The sequence below is a fragment of the Leptonychotes weddellii genome, chromosome 12, assembly GCF_054177405.1.
Source record: "Leptonychotes weddellii isolate Sample4059 chromosome 12, ASM5417740v2, whole genome shotgun sequence".
Classification (NCBI taxonomy): Eukaryota; Metazoa; Chordata; class Mammalia; order Carnivora; family Phocidae; genus Leptonychotes; species Leptonychotes weddellii.
Window position 1 is genome coordinate 14203230 of NC_138380.1, and position 16346 is coordinate 14219575.

The 16346-nt window shown below is 36.9% G+C and overlaps 1 protein-coding gene across 2 annotated transcripts in view; it reads left to right on the top strand.

The window, feature by feature from the left end:
• DGKI (diacylglycerol kinase iota) overlaps positions 1-16346 on the top strand; it is a 426631-nt gene that overhangs the window by 248961 nt on the left and 161324 nt on the right. For both annotated transcript variants that reach the window (XM_081800028.1, XM_081800027.1), the window contains exons 16-19: positions 4641-4696; positions 5642-5704; positions 14483-14556; positions 15993-16104. In XM_081800028.1, the coding sequence (XP_081656154.1) occupies positions 4641-4696; positions 5642-5704; positions 14483-14556; positions 15993-16104 (305 nt within the window). The remainder of the gene's footprint in view (positions 1-4640; positions 4697-5641; positions 5705-14482; positions 14557-15992; positions 16105-16346) is intronic.

Below are 16346 nucleotides of genomic sequence, written 5' to 3' on the forward strand. Positions count from 1 at the left end.
AAAGACCATATCTTCTTATATTCCCTTTGCCGAGTCCATGGCTATCTCAATAAGTGTTAGTTACAGTAATGGAGACTGTAATCAGAGGATAGGCCCCATATATAATGTAAAAGGTAACAGTAGAAAGGAATATATAGTAGGGATAAGATTAATTGTATAGGCAGTAAATAATACAGGAATTTGGCAGGGAAAATCTATCAGGGGAAATTTTCCAGAAAGGGTAAGAGGGAGCTGAGAGATAAAGGAGGAGTGTGAAATATGTAGAAAAGACGTAAAGTGGGTGAGGGCATTTCAGACAGCAAAGTATAGAGGGACAAATGAGCTTGTGATAAAGATGGGATGACCAATTAATACATAATGAAAGAGTTTCGGTGTTAGAAAAATGGATAATGTTGGTAAAACTACTTGTCCTTATGGGAGATGATGTTGGAAGACAAGATTTTTTTGGATATATACAATTTGAATTGAAGGTGGCATTGTTAGTGTAGGCATAGATTTTGGGATTGTTTATGTATATATAACTGAAGTCTTAAGATTAGGTACATACCTAATACAGAGGAATGTAGTGTGAGTTTTGTGCAGTTCAAATTGCTTATTGATTTTTATAAACATAGACTTGAACTTGTATTTATGAATATCTCCTCTAATATGCCAGACCAATTACAGACAAAAGTAGAGTTTAGGATCCTATTCTGATGGCACAGATGTTATTGTGTTGTACATAAAAATAGGATTAATATATTAAATCAATGGAATGGAAGTTATCCAAAACCTTATTATCGCCATAACTGGATTATATCTAGAGCCAAATCACTTAGGTGATTTAGATGATGAGATTTGGGAAGTTTGAGTTAATAAGATTTAGGTGAGATTTTTGGGTTTTGAGTTGATGTCCTAATGGGGATGAGAACTTTGGGGACCTTGGAAGGAATGAATGTTTTTCATATGGGAAAGATGTGAATCATAGGGGTCAGATGGTGGGCAGTGGTAGGTAGAATTTTGGCCTTTATGACCTTTGCTATTGGTATCATTCTTGTTGGTTAGGTTATTTTACATGGCAAAAAGACTTTTTTAGTGTTATTGAGGTCAATAATTAGCTGGCCTTATACAGGAAGATAATTCTGGGTTATCTGAGTGGGCCCAATGTGATACCATGAGCCCTTCAAAGCGTAAGTGGAAAGTTAAATAGGAAGTCAAAGAGATGTGGCAGAAGGGGAGTCGGATAGATTTGAAGTGTGAAAAGCACTTGATGTGCCCCTGCTGGCTTTGACAGTGGAGGGGATCCCAAGCCAAGGACTCCAGGAGGGCTCTAGAAGTTGAGAATGAACCCTCGCCAACAGCCAGCAAGGAAAAAGAACTTCACTTCTCCAATTGCAAGGAAATAGGTTTTGCCAACTATCTGAATAAACTTTGAAGTGAATCCTTTTTTTTAAAAGATTTTATTTATTTATTTATTTATTTATTTATTTATTTATTTATTTAGAGAGCATGTGCGAGTGGAGGGGGCAGAGGAAGAGGGGGAGAGAGAGAATCTCAAGCAGACCCCATTGAGTGTGGAGCCCGATACAGGGCTTGATCTCACGACCCTGAAATCACGCCCTGAGAGGAAATCAAGAGTTGGAAGCTTAACCAACTGAGCCACCCAGGCACCTGTGAAAGTGAATCCTTTTTAGAGCCCCCAGAGAAGACCTGCAGGCTGACACCTTGATTTTGGCCTTGGAAGACCCTAAGTAGAGGACTCAGGAGAGCCCAGTCCAGATTTTGGCCTAGGGAATAAGAAAACAAATGGATGTTTTAAGCTGCCACGTTTTCAGGAATAGAAAACAAATACAATTAATGTTGGTGTCCAATCAGATTATAAATAGGCTAATGGCCTAGACATACACAGTGAGCATTTAGATCTCGCTTGGTTATACCCTGTCTTTGTGGAAGAGGAAGATGGGCAATGGAGGAACTGTAGCAGTAAGTCATGGATGCTTCCACTATTGGGATCTTGGGATAATTTGAGTATTATTGGCATTTCTTGAGAATGGCCTTTCATAGTTGATCTCATACCAATTAACAGATAAAACTTCCTTAAGGAACAAGAATGCTTAAACTTTCTTACTGTCCTTTCCCAATTCTGTGAGCCCCCTTTTCTGGATATAGTTGGGGACCACGTTCCTTGGACCTTCTCAAAGACCTGTCAGTTCTTATACATACACATAGACATATTCAGCCACTCAACACGTTAAAAGCCAATAAGGAATGATTAAGTACTGTTATTTGCAGACTGTCCCTTGCTTTCTTAAGGACTGGCGTCTGCAGGGAGTAGGGAAGCTCTAACACTACCCAACATCTCTCTCAGCTCCAGCCAACCTTTGTTTCTGAGGCTTTTTGGAGTAGAGTAGATATTAAAATGGAAAAAGTGTTTAATCATCAAGACAGGCTCAATCAGGGAGTCAGGAGTATAATACCATTATACTGTCAGCAGAGATAACAGAATTTACCTCCATCTTTTCTATTTTCAGGGCTAAGGAATATGTGTGACTCTTTTCCTACCTCATTATCTTTCTGACACCTCTCTAAATGCTAGTGTCTTAACTTGTTTAGTTTTACATATTAATTGAATTTTATCTAGTTAAATTACATCTGAAGTGACTGTTTTCATCAGCTGTGTCAGTGAAATCACCAAAAACTCAGTTTATTTATTAATTTTATTCTACTCTTTTGGTTCTTACAAAACATTTTCGATCTCTTGAGAGAAAACTATTTCTTTAAAGGGAAAAAAAAACACAAAAAAACAAAGCTTAGGTTCATAGGAAAACGCCTTAAGAATGTGAACCTTTTCCAAACCATAAAGTACTGTTCTAAAAAGTACATGTTAATAGTTGATGCATGATTCACTTGATAGCTGCAGATGTTAGTGCCCTGAAAAAGTTCTATGCCAGAACTGTGGGTGCCATTTTCCATTTTCTTATTATAACTTGCTTGATAGCCAGCTCTGACCTTCTTTCTTTCATTCTTTTTAAAATTAGGGATTATGTACCCATGATAAATTGCATGGCAACAGAAATTCTAATTTTGCCTCTGGTTCCATAAAGCAAGAGTTAATGCAACGGAAAATGGTACCCAGCCAAATTTGAGTTAAGAAAGGTTAAAAAACAAACAAACAAACAAACAAACAATGTTACTTAGCAGCCAAATTTATCCTAAAGGCCCATACTGTAAAAATGGTGAATTCTGGGTCCACAAATGGGGACCAGGGAGACAGAGCACTAAGTACCACTTTTCTCACTTTTTTTTGTTTAGTCTAACCTGTAAATTAACCTTTAACTTTTGTTTGATTTTGTTTCTAGGGTTCAGAGTACTTAATTCAATAGAATAGAGGGAATGTTTAAGGAGAGGTATGAGATACAGAAACTTAAATATGTAAAAACTCTCAAGAGTCAAATTATAACATACGACTTTTTTAAGTTTGCAAGCTTTCACTCAGTTTCCATGTTATGTGCTAATATTATATTCTAATAATCATGAAAATAATCTAACGATCCTAGGTCTAGGATTATTCCTTGAGATTGTGCAGCTCTTACTCTATGGCATCTTAGTGAGGGAGCTCTTTGCTACTTTTCTTCATCTAGACAATTGTTGAGATTTGCCGTTCAAACACAGGGCCAGGACTTGAACAGTTTCAGCTAGTCAGCCAGCTGTCTGTTGAGAAACAATTTGAAGAGAGACCTTGCCCTAAGAAGGGATTAATGAGAATATGGGATAAAATAGCAGAAGGCAAAACATTGACCGTGGGTCCCATTGGAATGTCTTGGAATTCTATTAGGAAGAATGTAAGGAAGTAATTTTTCACTTAGGGATTTTATAATCCCTTATATTTGTGTGAACATTCTCCGATGCAGATTCTTGTTTAACCTTTTTTGTGGTCTTCAACCTATGTAACAAACAGGACCATACTCAAAATTAAACCATTTTTCACCCACAGCCTTTGCTGTCATATGCCCTGAATCCATTTAGCAGTTCACCTGCATATATGTATATTTATGTATCTCCAGTAAATCAATTTTTCAAGGCCTGTTACAAACAAAAGCACAGATAGTAGTTAGGAGGTTTGGTAAAATGTGAAAGCAAATTCTCTATTAATTTTGATCCAAATTTCCAGTATTTAATTACATTTGGAAGCTGCATACATAGTTTATAGAAGACGTGCCCGATGGAGGTCAAAGCAGATAATCACCCCTCATCACCCTCCTTTGTCCTGTCACCCTTGCCTTGGATCCCTGCCAGCCCTCTATTCTGAATAGAGTCCAGAGTGTCTCAACTTTTAATGTTAATCACCTGGAGAGCTTGTTAAATCATGATTCCTAGACACCACCCCCTAAACATTATAATTCAGCAGGTCTGGAATAGAGCTAATAATTTGCATTTCTAACAAACTTCCAGTTGATGCTGATGCTGCCATTTTGGGGCTACACTTTTGTAGCACTGGACAACTATACCAACTGGCCTGTAACTAAGGGAAAGATGATAATAAGGCTGTTGACTCTATTGGATCTGTGGGGTGGGGAGGGAGGGGGAAGAAGAAGAGTGTTAATGGAAGTCACTACCTTTAATGAGGTCTCCATAACAAAACTACCTGTTTCCTTTCACAGAAGCAAATCCAGAGAAATTCAACAGTCGTTTTCGAAATAAAATGTTCTATGCAGGAGTAAGTATATATTCTATTTTATAATTATGTATTATTTAATACTAATTAAATACTAATTACTCATTGGTAATAAGGATACTAACTATATGAAAAATCATTATCCATCTCAGATGTTTCTAAATATTTCTATGTATGATTACAGTTTAATGCCTTGGTTTACAATTAAGATGTATTTAAGTTGGTAGAAAGGGAGCTGGTGTTCATCATCTTTGAACTTCAAAGCTTGAAGGCTTCCTATCGTATGGAGGGGATGATATTCAAGGAGCGATAAGAGAAACATCAAAGGCAGTCTAGAGAATGGGGGAGTTAGGCAGACCGAAAGATGTATGGAAAGTCTTGGGTAAGAATGTGGTTTGTACAGGAGTACATACGCATCAGTGTTTGGAGGAGAAATTGGCAGAGGCTGGGCAGTTTCTCGTGGAAGCATATATGTGAATAAAGGAGGTCTTTTTTCCTTCTCCTCAGGGACATCCCTGGGGATGAATGGCCAGAAAGGGGGGGAGGTGTGTGGAAAGGCCTCCAAATTACTGATTTAAAAAAAATGTAGTTTAAATTTAGACCACCGGATAGAGAGAATTGAAATAAAAGGGGAGAGGGTGAAGCAAGACATTCTTAGTGGCAAGTTAAAGATGATATCAGCACCCAGTGGTCTAGTAGGAGGTCAGGAAAGGTCATCAGAATAAATCTTCCAACTGACCCTTGGAATTACCTACTTTTTAACTTTTCTACTGTGTTCTTAAATTTTATTATAGGTTATAGTTTGAAAACAAAGAGAGTTTTCAGCTTAACAGCCACTGCATTTGGCTTTGCATTTAGCAAGAAAAGAACTTCTTTATATTTTGAATAATTTAGAAGCATTAGGAACTATTTATAATATGGAAGCAAGGATTTGGCATAACCATGTGATTAAGTTTGGTTTTTCTCCTTTATTTCTTTGTGGTATAGGCGGCTTTTTCTGATTTCCTACAGAGAAGTTCTAGAGATCTATCCAAACATGTTAAAGTTGTTGTAAGTATTGAACATGTTGACTCAGTTCATTTGAATATAAATATATATGCTGCAAAAACATACCCCAAATACCAGTTTATGTACTTAGATTAATCAGTGGGTTACATTAATTCCAGAAATCATTTAATGTAGTTCATTCAGCCAACATTTCTGAGAATATAGCCCTGTGTTGGCAACTGTCTTAGTTGCTGGGGATGGACGGACAGCTAGTTTCACTCCTGAAGAAACTCACAGTTGAATCGCAGAGATGGGCACGTAAGTCATTGCATAACACTGTAGTTAATATTGTTGACTATGTACACAGTATGGTGGTGGCGCAAAGAGGGAAATGGAAACTGACTGTGGTGGGTTTAGGGAAACTTTCATCAAAGAAGTGATGTTGAGCTGGGTCTTGATGTAGAAATAGGTGCTCACCCAACAAATATCTTTATTTCAAGGCTACTTGAGGACTCTCCATTTTAGAAAAATGCATTCATTTTATTTTTTTGTGATGATTCACTCTGTAGGCTAGCCAGGTTTCTTCACCACTGAATGGTTTGTTTGTTTTTGGTGCTATTTCTTCCTGGGTTTCTATCCCAGGTTTTTAGACACACACTGAGAGAGGGAATATTACCTTTTCTCTAGGAGCTGTACTTTAAAATAGCGTATCTTTAGGGGCACCTGGGTGGCTTAGTTGGTTAAGCACCTGACTTTTAGTTTCTGCTCAGGTCATGATCTCAGGGTCATGAGATTGAGCTCCAAGTCAGGCTCTGAGCCCAGGGCAGAATCTGCTTGGGATTCTCTCCCTTTCCCCTTTCCCTCCCCCTCCGCCCCTCTGTGTGCATGCCTGCTCTCTCTCTCTCTCTCTCTCTCTCGCTCATAAATAAATAAATAATAAAATATTTTAAAAAATAAAATAGCGTATCATTAGTTATTAAGAAAGACCTAAAATGCTTCCTTATAGCAACCAAGTTAAAAGGAGCAAACATGACTATTGTACATAATAGTCTAAGGAGAAAGAAAAAGAAAAAATAAATATATGATGTAGAAGGAATGTGATATAGAAATGCTTGAATTTATCATAGCATAGATAAAGAATAGAATATGTGATGAGAGGGGACAGAACAACAGAAATACATGAGAAGACAGAAATACAGAAAAATATACATGGGTGTATAGAGGAGCAGGAGAGGGATACAAATTAAAATTTGTAATCACCATGCAGCAAAAGCAGTTCTAAGAGGGAAGTTTATAGCAATTGAGGCCAGGCCTATCTCAAAAAAAACCAAGAAAAATCTCAAGCAACCTAACCTTACACCTAAAGGAGCTATAAAAAGAACAACAAAGCCCAAAGCCAGTAGAAGGAAGGAAAGAGTAAAGATTAGAGCAGAAATAAATGAAATAGAGACTAAAAAAGCAATAGAAAAGATCAATAAAACCAGAAGCTGGTTCTTTGAAAAGATAAACAAAATTGGTAAACCCTTAGCCAGACTCATCAAGACAAAAAGAGAGAAGACTCCAATAAATAGTCAGAAATGAAGGCGGAGGAATAATAACCAACACCACAGAAATACAAAGGATTTTAAGAGAATATTATGAAAAATTATATGCCAACAAATTGGACAACCTAGAAGAAATGGATACTTTCCTAGAAACATATAAGCTTCTAAAACTGAATTAGGAAGAGAGAGAAAATTTGAACAGACCAATTATTGGCAATGAAATTAAATCAGTAATCTAACTCCTGCCAAACATAAGTCCAGGACCAGATGGCTTCAGGGTGTGAATTCTACCAAACTTTTAAAGAAGAGTTAATACTATTCTCAAACTATTCCAAAAAATAGTTGAGGAAGGAAAGCTTCTAAATTCATTCTATGAGACCAGCATTACTCTGATACCAAAACCAGACAAAGACACCACAAAAAAAGAAAACTACAGGCTCCTATCTCTGATGAACATAGATGCAAAAACCTTCAACAAAATATTAGCAAACTGAACTCAATAATACATTAAAAAAAATATTCACCACAGTCATGTGGGATTTATTCCAGGGATGCTAGAGTGGTTCAGTATTCACAAATCAATCAACATGATACATCACATTAACAAGAGAAAGGAAAAAAATCACATTATCATCTCACAGATGCAGGAAAAGCATTTGATAAAGTACGACAGTCATTTATGATAAAAAGTCTCAACAAGTAGACTTAGAGGGAACACACCTCAACATAATGAAGGCCATAAACAAAAAAGCCCACAGCTAACATCATACTCAATGGTGAAAACAGAACTTTTCCTCTAAGATCAGGAACAAAACAAGGATATCCACTCTCATCACTTTTATTCAACATAGTACAGGAAGTCCTAGCTGCAGCAATCAGACAAAAAAAAAGAAATAAGGCATTTATATTGGTGAAGAAGTAGTAAAACTGTCACTATTTGCAGATAACATTATAATGAATATATAGAAAACCCTAAAGATTCCACACACACACAAAAATCTAGAACTGATTAATGAATTCAGTAAAGTCACAGGAAACAAAATTAATACACAGAAATCCGTTGCGTTTCTATACATTAATAATGAAGTAGCAGAAAGAAATTAGGAAAACAATTCCATTTACAACTGCACCTAAGGAAATGAAAGACCTGTACTCTGAAAACTGTAAAACACTGATGAAAGAAATTGAAGATGGCACAAATGGAAAGATATTCCATGCTCATGGACTGGAAGAACCAATATTGTTAAAATGTCCATACTACTCAAAGCAATCTTTGGATTTAATGCAATCCCTATCAAAATGCCAAGCATTTTTCACAGAACTAGAACAAATAATACTAAAATTTGTGTGGAACCACAAAAAAACTCCAAATAGCCTTTCTTGAGAAAGAAGAACAAAACTAGGGGCACCTGGGTGGCTCATTCAGTTAAGCATTTGCCTTCGGCTCAGGTCATGATCCCGGGGGTCCTGGAATTAAGCCCACATCTGACTCCCTGCTCAGTGGGGAGTCTGCTTCTCCCTCTCCCTTTGCCCCTCCTCCCCAGCTCATGTTCTCTCTCGCCACCTCTGTCTCTCTCTCTCTCAAATAAATAAAATCTTTTTTTTTGAAAACAGAACAAAGCTGGGGTTATCACAATTCCATATTTTAAGATATGCTACCAAGCTGTAGTAATCAAAACAGTATCAAACTGGCACAAAAATAGACACATAGATCCATGGAACAGAATAGAGAGCCCAGAAATAAAGCCATGCTTATATGTCAATTTATGACAAAGGAGGCAAGAATATACAATGGGGACAGGACCATCTCTTCAACAAATTGTGCTGGAGAAACTGGACAGCTACGTGCAAAAGAGTGAGACTAGACCACTTTCTTACACCACACACAAAAATAAACTCAAAATGGATTAAAGACCTAAATATGAGACCTGAAACTATAAAACTCCTAAAAGAAAACATAGGCAGTAATCTCTTTGAGATTGGCCATAGAAACATTCTAGGTATGTCTCCTGAGGCAAAGGAAACAAAAGCAAAAATAAACTACTGGGACTACACCAAAATAAAAAGCTTTTACACAGTGAAAGAAACCATCAACAAAACAAAGAGGCAACCTACTGAATGGGAGAAGATACTTGCAAGTGATATATCTGATAAGGGGTTAATATCCAAAATATGTAAGGAATTTACACAACACACACAAATCCAATTGAAAAATGAACAGAGGACTTGAATAGACACTTTTCCCAAAGAAGATGTACAGATGGCCAGCAGCCACGTGAAAAGATGCTTAACATCACTAATCATCAGAGAAATGCAAATCAAAGCTACAATGAGGTATTACCTCACACTTGTCAAAATGACTGGAATCAAAAAGACAAGAAATAACAAGTATTGGTGAGGATTTGGAGGAAAAAAAGGAATCCTTGTACACTATTAGTGGAAATCCAAATTGGTACAGCCACTGTGGAAAACAGTATGGAGCTTCCTCAAAAATTTAAAAATAAAAATACTATATGATCCAGTAATTCCTCTACTGGATATTTACCCAAAGAAAACAAAAACTCTAATTTGAAAAGATATATGCACTATGTTTATTATAGAATTATTAACAATAGCCAAGATATGAAAGCAACCCGAGTGTGCATTGATAAATGAATGGATAAAGAAGATGGGGTATATATATATATATATATATGTGTATGTATGTGTACCTGTGTGCGTATACATACATACATATATACACACAATGGAATATTACTCAGCCATTAAAAAGAATGAAATCTTGCCATTTGCAACAACATGGATGGACCTAGAAAGTACAATGCTAACTGAAATAAGTCAGAAACCACACGATTTCAGTCCTATGTAGAATTTAAGAAAACAAATGAACAATAAAAAAAACAACAAACAAAAGCCTCTTAAATACAGAGATTGAACAGGTGGTTGCCAGAGGGGAAGTAGGTGGGGAGATGGGTGAAATAAAGGGGCCTAAGAGGTACAAACTTCCAGTTAAAAAATAAAATAAAATTTTATTTTATTTTATTATTTATTATTAATTAATTAATTTATTTATTCTTTATTATTATAAAAAATAAGATAAATAAAATTTCATGGACATGAAAAGTACAGCAAAGGGAATATAGTCAGTAAGATTATAAAATGGTATTTGGAGACAGATGATGACTTCACTGGATGAGCACTGAGTAATGTGTAGAGATATTGAATCATCATGTTGTACATCTGAAACTAATAACACTGTATGTGAATTATACTTCAGTAAGAAAAATGTGTACTCACCAATTAGTAAAGCACATGTATACAACAGTCATTTATGATAAAAAGTCTCAACAAGTAGGCTTGGAGGGAACACATCTCAACATAATGAAGGCCATATACAAAAAAACCCACAGCTAACATCATACTCAATGGTGAAAACAGAACTTTTCCTCTAAGATCAGGAGCAAAACAAGGATATCCACTCTCATCACTTTTATTCAACATAGTACAGGAAGTCCTAGCTGCAGCAATCAGACAAAAAAAAAAGAAATAAGGCATTTATATTGGTGAAGAAGTAGTAAAACTGTCACTATTTGCAGATAACATCATAATGAATATATAGAAAACCCTAAAGATTCCACACACACACAAAAATCTAGAACTGATTAATGAATTCAGAAAACAAATGAACAATAAAAACATGTTTCCTAGGAAGACATCAATCTCCTGACTCAGTTGAAAGAAGAGACAGAGGCCATTACCACTGGTGTCAATAACCCTTGGCATTGCTTTCAGGTAGTTCAGGTCTCATACAATTGCAGTGAAAACAAGCATCTTTTAGTAACAGACTCTTGAAAGTACACGTACTGCTTTCTTAAAGCCGGAGGCAAGAAAGACAGTGGTCCCCTGAGCTATGAAGGTCTTTTATTGATAAAATTATGCCTATTAAAGTAACAGCAACCTCCCTGTTTCTTCAGCTGGCAACCCAACCAAAAATAAACTTGCCCTACTTTTCCAGTATGTTTCACATTGAGAGGAATGGTGGTGGCACCTGCTCAGGGGTCAATGCCATATTGAATGTCATTTACTGTTCAAATCAGCTGCAGTGAAATTAACCTCTGTATACTCCCTAACCACTTACCTCCTGCATCTTGCAGTCCCCTGGTGATGAATATCTCACTCATGGGTGGCTATATAGCAGGGATTAAAAGACGGTTGATACCCAGGAGAGACTATGGACTCCGAGAAACAAACTGAGGGTTCTAGAGGGGAGGGGGTGGGGGATGGGTTAGCCTGGTGATGGGTATTAAAGAGGGCACGTTCTGCATGGAGCACTGGGTGTTATGCACAAACAATGAATCATGGAACACTACATCTAAAACTAATGATATAATGTATGGTGATTAACATAACATAATAAAAAAAAAAAGAAGAAGAAGATAGCAGGAGGGGAAGAATGAAGGGGGGGAAATCAGAGGGGGAGACGAACCATGAGAGACAATGGACTCTGAGAAACAAACTGAGGGTTCTAGACGGGAGGGGGGGTGGGAGGATGGGTTAGCCTGGTGATGGGTATTAAAGAGGGCACGTTCTGCATGGAGCACTGGGTGTCATACGCCAACAATGAATCATGGGACACTACATCAAAAACGAATGATGTAATGTATGGTGATTAACATAACATAATAAAAAAAAAAGGTTGATACTACAAGTCAAAATATCTAATAATCCAAATGCAAAGAGGCCAAAATGGCTGCCAGATAAGTAGGAAAGACTTGGTATCAGTCAATACAGGCAAGATTCCAGGTGAATTGGTTTGTGTAATCCTATCTTATGTGTGTGTGTGTGAGATGAGAAAAAAAAAAAAACCACATTAGAAACAAAATCTAAATATTTAGGATTCATTCCTAGGTCTACCTTTATGAGGTATATGACTTTGGGGTATCCTGTGACCTTTCAGAAGAGTTTACTTTCCTCATTTAAAACAGGCATAATAAGACATGTCTTTGAAACCACAACTACAGACCATTGTGATGTGTCACGCAGGGACACAGGATATTTCTGTAAGGACATCACTGTATGTTTTTTGAGTGAGAGATGGAACGGATAGTAGATTAGCTAGAGCGATTCAATGTATAGGTAACAACAGACAATCTCATCTTTGCCGCAATGTGAAGTCAGTATTTCAGAGGTAGTAATCTCTCACAGAAATGTAGTTTGTATGACTACTACATCAGAAAAGCATAGGACAATAACAAAATCCTTTATACAGCATTATTTTTGCTCCTTCCCATGTCTTCTTCTTCTTTTTATTTATTAGTACGTGAGCTTGTGTATAGGAACGTATTTTATGTGCAGATATTTTCCTTTATGTGTTTGAAATAGGAGAAAGGTTAAAAGCTGCTGTTCTTTCTTTCCCAGATTTTATTTATTTATTTGAGAGAGAAAGAGCAGGAGCAGGGGGGGAGGAGACAGAGGGAGAAGCAGGCTCCCAGCTGAGCGGGGAGCCTGACTCAGGGCTCCATCCCAGGACCCTGAGATCATGACCTGAGCCAGAGGCAGTTGCTTAACCATCTGAGCCACCCGGGTGCTGTTCTAAAGACACACAAAATTTAAAGGCAGTAATATGTAAGAAAACTTTGTGAAGCATGATTCATGGTATATTGCACTCTTTTATAATTTGATAAATTCCCAGAATCACTGACATGTTTCCTAGGAAGAAAAAGTAGAAAATTTAAAAAGATTTCTGTTCTAAATACAATAATTTTACAGTTTCTTTTTCTGTAAGGTAAACAGTATTGCTTTGTATGCTCCTAATATATCACATCCTATTTTTAAAGTTTTAGTTACAACACTCAATTTTGATAATTTAAGATATTTTCCTTGGTATAGTCATCTATCATCTCATTCCAAGTGCTTACATTGGAGACTGCATGTTTTCTTAGTGTCTGAAGATATTGTAAAAACACCTTCAATCAATATCTAGAATATGATTCCTTTCTACGTAACATTTTAAAATAATTTGTTTATTTAGGGCTGTATTATTTCCTGGAAACAATTTTTGGAGCATGCCCATGAAAATTAGGCTGCATTAAGATGAGCTGGGAAAACAATGAGACGCTAATGCTAGTAGAATCACTGTTCTTAGCCTGAACACTCTTTTTAAAGAAGTCTTTAAAAATTCACAGGAAGCTTGGGAATGCATTACTTTGCTCTCCAAAAGAGAAGATAATGGGGAATTCTGTGGTGAGGTTTTGGGGAGAACAAATACAAAAGTACACCTTTGACATTGAGAAGTCTATAGTCGCGACTAGAGTTTTCTTCTTTTGACTTTTGTCACCAGTGGGAAATGAGAAAGGGAAATGAAAGCCTTTTCTTTGATTAGTCAGAGGATGCTCAAGGGAAGTGCTAACCAGTGAGGGAAGCTCCATACAGAGGTATTGAGGCCAGGCCAGACTGAGACCCTTGAGACACCCAGGGTCACGTCCAGGTCCAGGAAAGCAGTTTATCTCAGAGGACCAGTCAACGTCTGTAAGATATTAAATGTGTAAGAGCAAATCCCTAATGGAGATACCACTGATTTATAATAGTTTTTTTAAAAGCTTGCAATATACAGTCCTCTTAAACAGTTTTCAAAATATTATGTTTGGTGTTTTCAAAATAAAAATTGATCTCAGAAAGCAAATAACTATCCCGGATAACTTTGGTGGAGATCCCTACTGCCTGAACTTTTTATTCCTTTAAATGTTCATAAATTGGGGCACCTGGGTGGCTCAGTTGGTTAAGCGACTGCCTTCGGCTCAGGTCATGATCCTGGAGTCCCGGGATCGAGTCCCGCATCGGGCTCCCTGCTTAGCAGGGAGTCTGCTTCTCCCTCTGACCCTCCCCCCTCTCATGTGCTCTCTCTCTCTCATTCTCTCTGTCTCAAATAAATAAATAAAATCTTTTAAAAAAAAAATAAATGTTCATAAATCTTTTAAGGTTGATACTACAAGTTAAAATAGCTAATATTCCAAGGTTAAGAATGATGGCAGTTCCTTTGCTTATGAAGCCAGAGAAAAACTATTTTGGTCAAATGGCAGCTTTGTTTTTTATACCAAAACAAAACCATGCTCTGAACCCTGGGTCTGCTAAAGTTCTAATCAGAATGCATTTTCAGTCATAAGGCATGCACTTAAGCGAGTTGAGGGCAAGGAGAAGACCAGGATATATATTATATATTATATATATGCATAATACATAATATATATATTAGACTTGTGACTACTTCAAAACCCTTTTTCTACTTTGATTGTTGCAGTGTGATGGAACAGATCTCACTCCAAAGATTCAGGAACTGAAGTTCCAGTGTATAGTATTTTTAAATATACCCAGGTAAGCTCTGTTCATCCTTTTTCTTTGGTTTGATGTGAACTCCGTTTGACTTGAGGTTATCGGGTTTCATTATAGAAAATGTCCAGGGTACAAACAGTGAAAGTAAGTTATCTTACTGGCTCATTAGGGGTTTCCAGGTCTGGTCATTTTGTTCTCCTCCTCAGTTTGTTTAGTGTTCTGGGTGGTGGGTGGGTGGTTTTTATGCGATGTGGCATGCGTGGTATACACTTATCCATTGTTAAGAAATGCAGGCACCCCTATTTACTGGAACATTTTAATATAATTCTCATTTACTGATTCCCTCTCCCTCCCAAGAATAATAGACTTGAATAAAGCCCTGTTCTCAGTTTCCCAAAAGCTGTTAGGAAACCATCCAACCTGATTTTAGCATGGAACTCATTCAAAATTGCTGCTAGATGATTGCTTTGAAAAAATAGGATCAATTAGAGTAGCATTTTCTAGCCAGGATGTCAACTCTCTTTGGTGCTATTATGTACCTCAGGAGAAAGGGATATTTAAGATTAACTAGACTCAAAATAAGCACATTATCTCAGTGGTACAAAATTAGAGTCTGGGCTCCCAAGCCAAGATTTTGGAGGGGATGAATCTATGACCCTTTGTTATTTGCAAACCACACGACTCAAGACACAAAATCTGCAGATAGGTTCTATTTAGACTGAATTTAATTGAAATGAGAATTGTATGTAAATCTATGGCTAGGAAAACATAGTCTCCTGATTACTTTTGGCAGTACTCAGTATAGTCACCTACAATCCTATTCCAGAAGGATTTTCATCTTCGTTATTTCCATAAAAGACCTAGATTGTCAGGAAACATTATTTTCTCAGGAAACATTAGCTTCTTTAATTTTTTTTTCTCTGTTTTTCTTCTTGCTCCCCATCTCTCCATTCCTTTTCCAATTTCCTTTACTTCTCCTTCTTTTTCTTCATCTCTTTTCTTTTCCTCATACCTTTCTCCTCTTCCTCAGCTACCTTTCTCTGCTTACCTTCCCGGTGGTTATTTATTATCTTAGTTATGCACATAATGACCATTGTGTACCCACCTCAGTTTCTTGGCCCTTTCCTGCTGGGATGCAGTGTCTTCCTCCAAGACCAAATTCTGGAACCGCCTATGGGTAACTCACAGCATGTCATAGAAAACAGACATAATGGATCACTGAGTGAGAAATGTTAATAAATAATGAGTTAGGGGATAGTTGGGCCCAAGAGACGCTTGTGTTATAAAATTGTGGCCCATTTTCACAGATGGATATTTGTAAATGATAAGACCATTTTCTTTTCTATCAGAAGGTATGTACCAAGAACAGAAAACTGATCTTAGGTGAGATACATGTTGGATCTCACTGTAAGGTAATACCTTATGACAATTGTGAGAGCAATGGAATAAATTTAATTCTTTTTAATCTTATCTTGCAGATATTGTGCTGGCACAATGCCCTGGGGGAACCCAGGAGATCACCATGATTTTGAACCTCAGCGCCATGATGATGGTTATATTGAAGTCATTGGGTTCACTATGGCCTCTTTGGTGAGCAATGCAATATTTTATTGAAATGAAATACATTTTAGTTCCAGAGTTTATTCATCTCATAGATTTTTGGTTTTCGGCCTTTAATTTTCTCTCCTATTTTACCAATTTATAAAGTTATGCAGTATAGAATTGCTTGGGGAAAAGAAGAACAGAAGATAATTCTTTATGTCACTCAGGAAATTGATGCCCAATTGATTGAATTTCAAAAATAAATATTATTTGTTAATTTTCCTGATTAA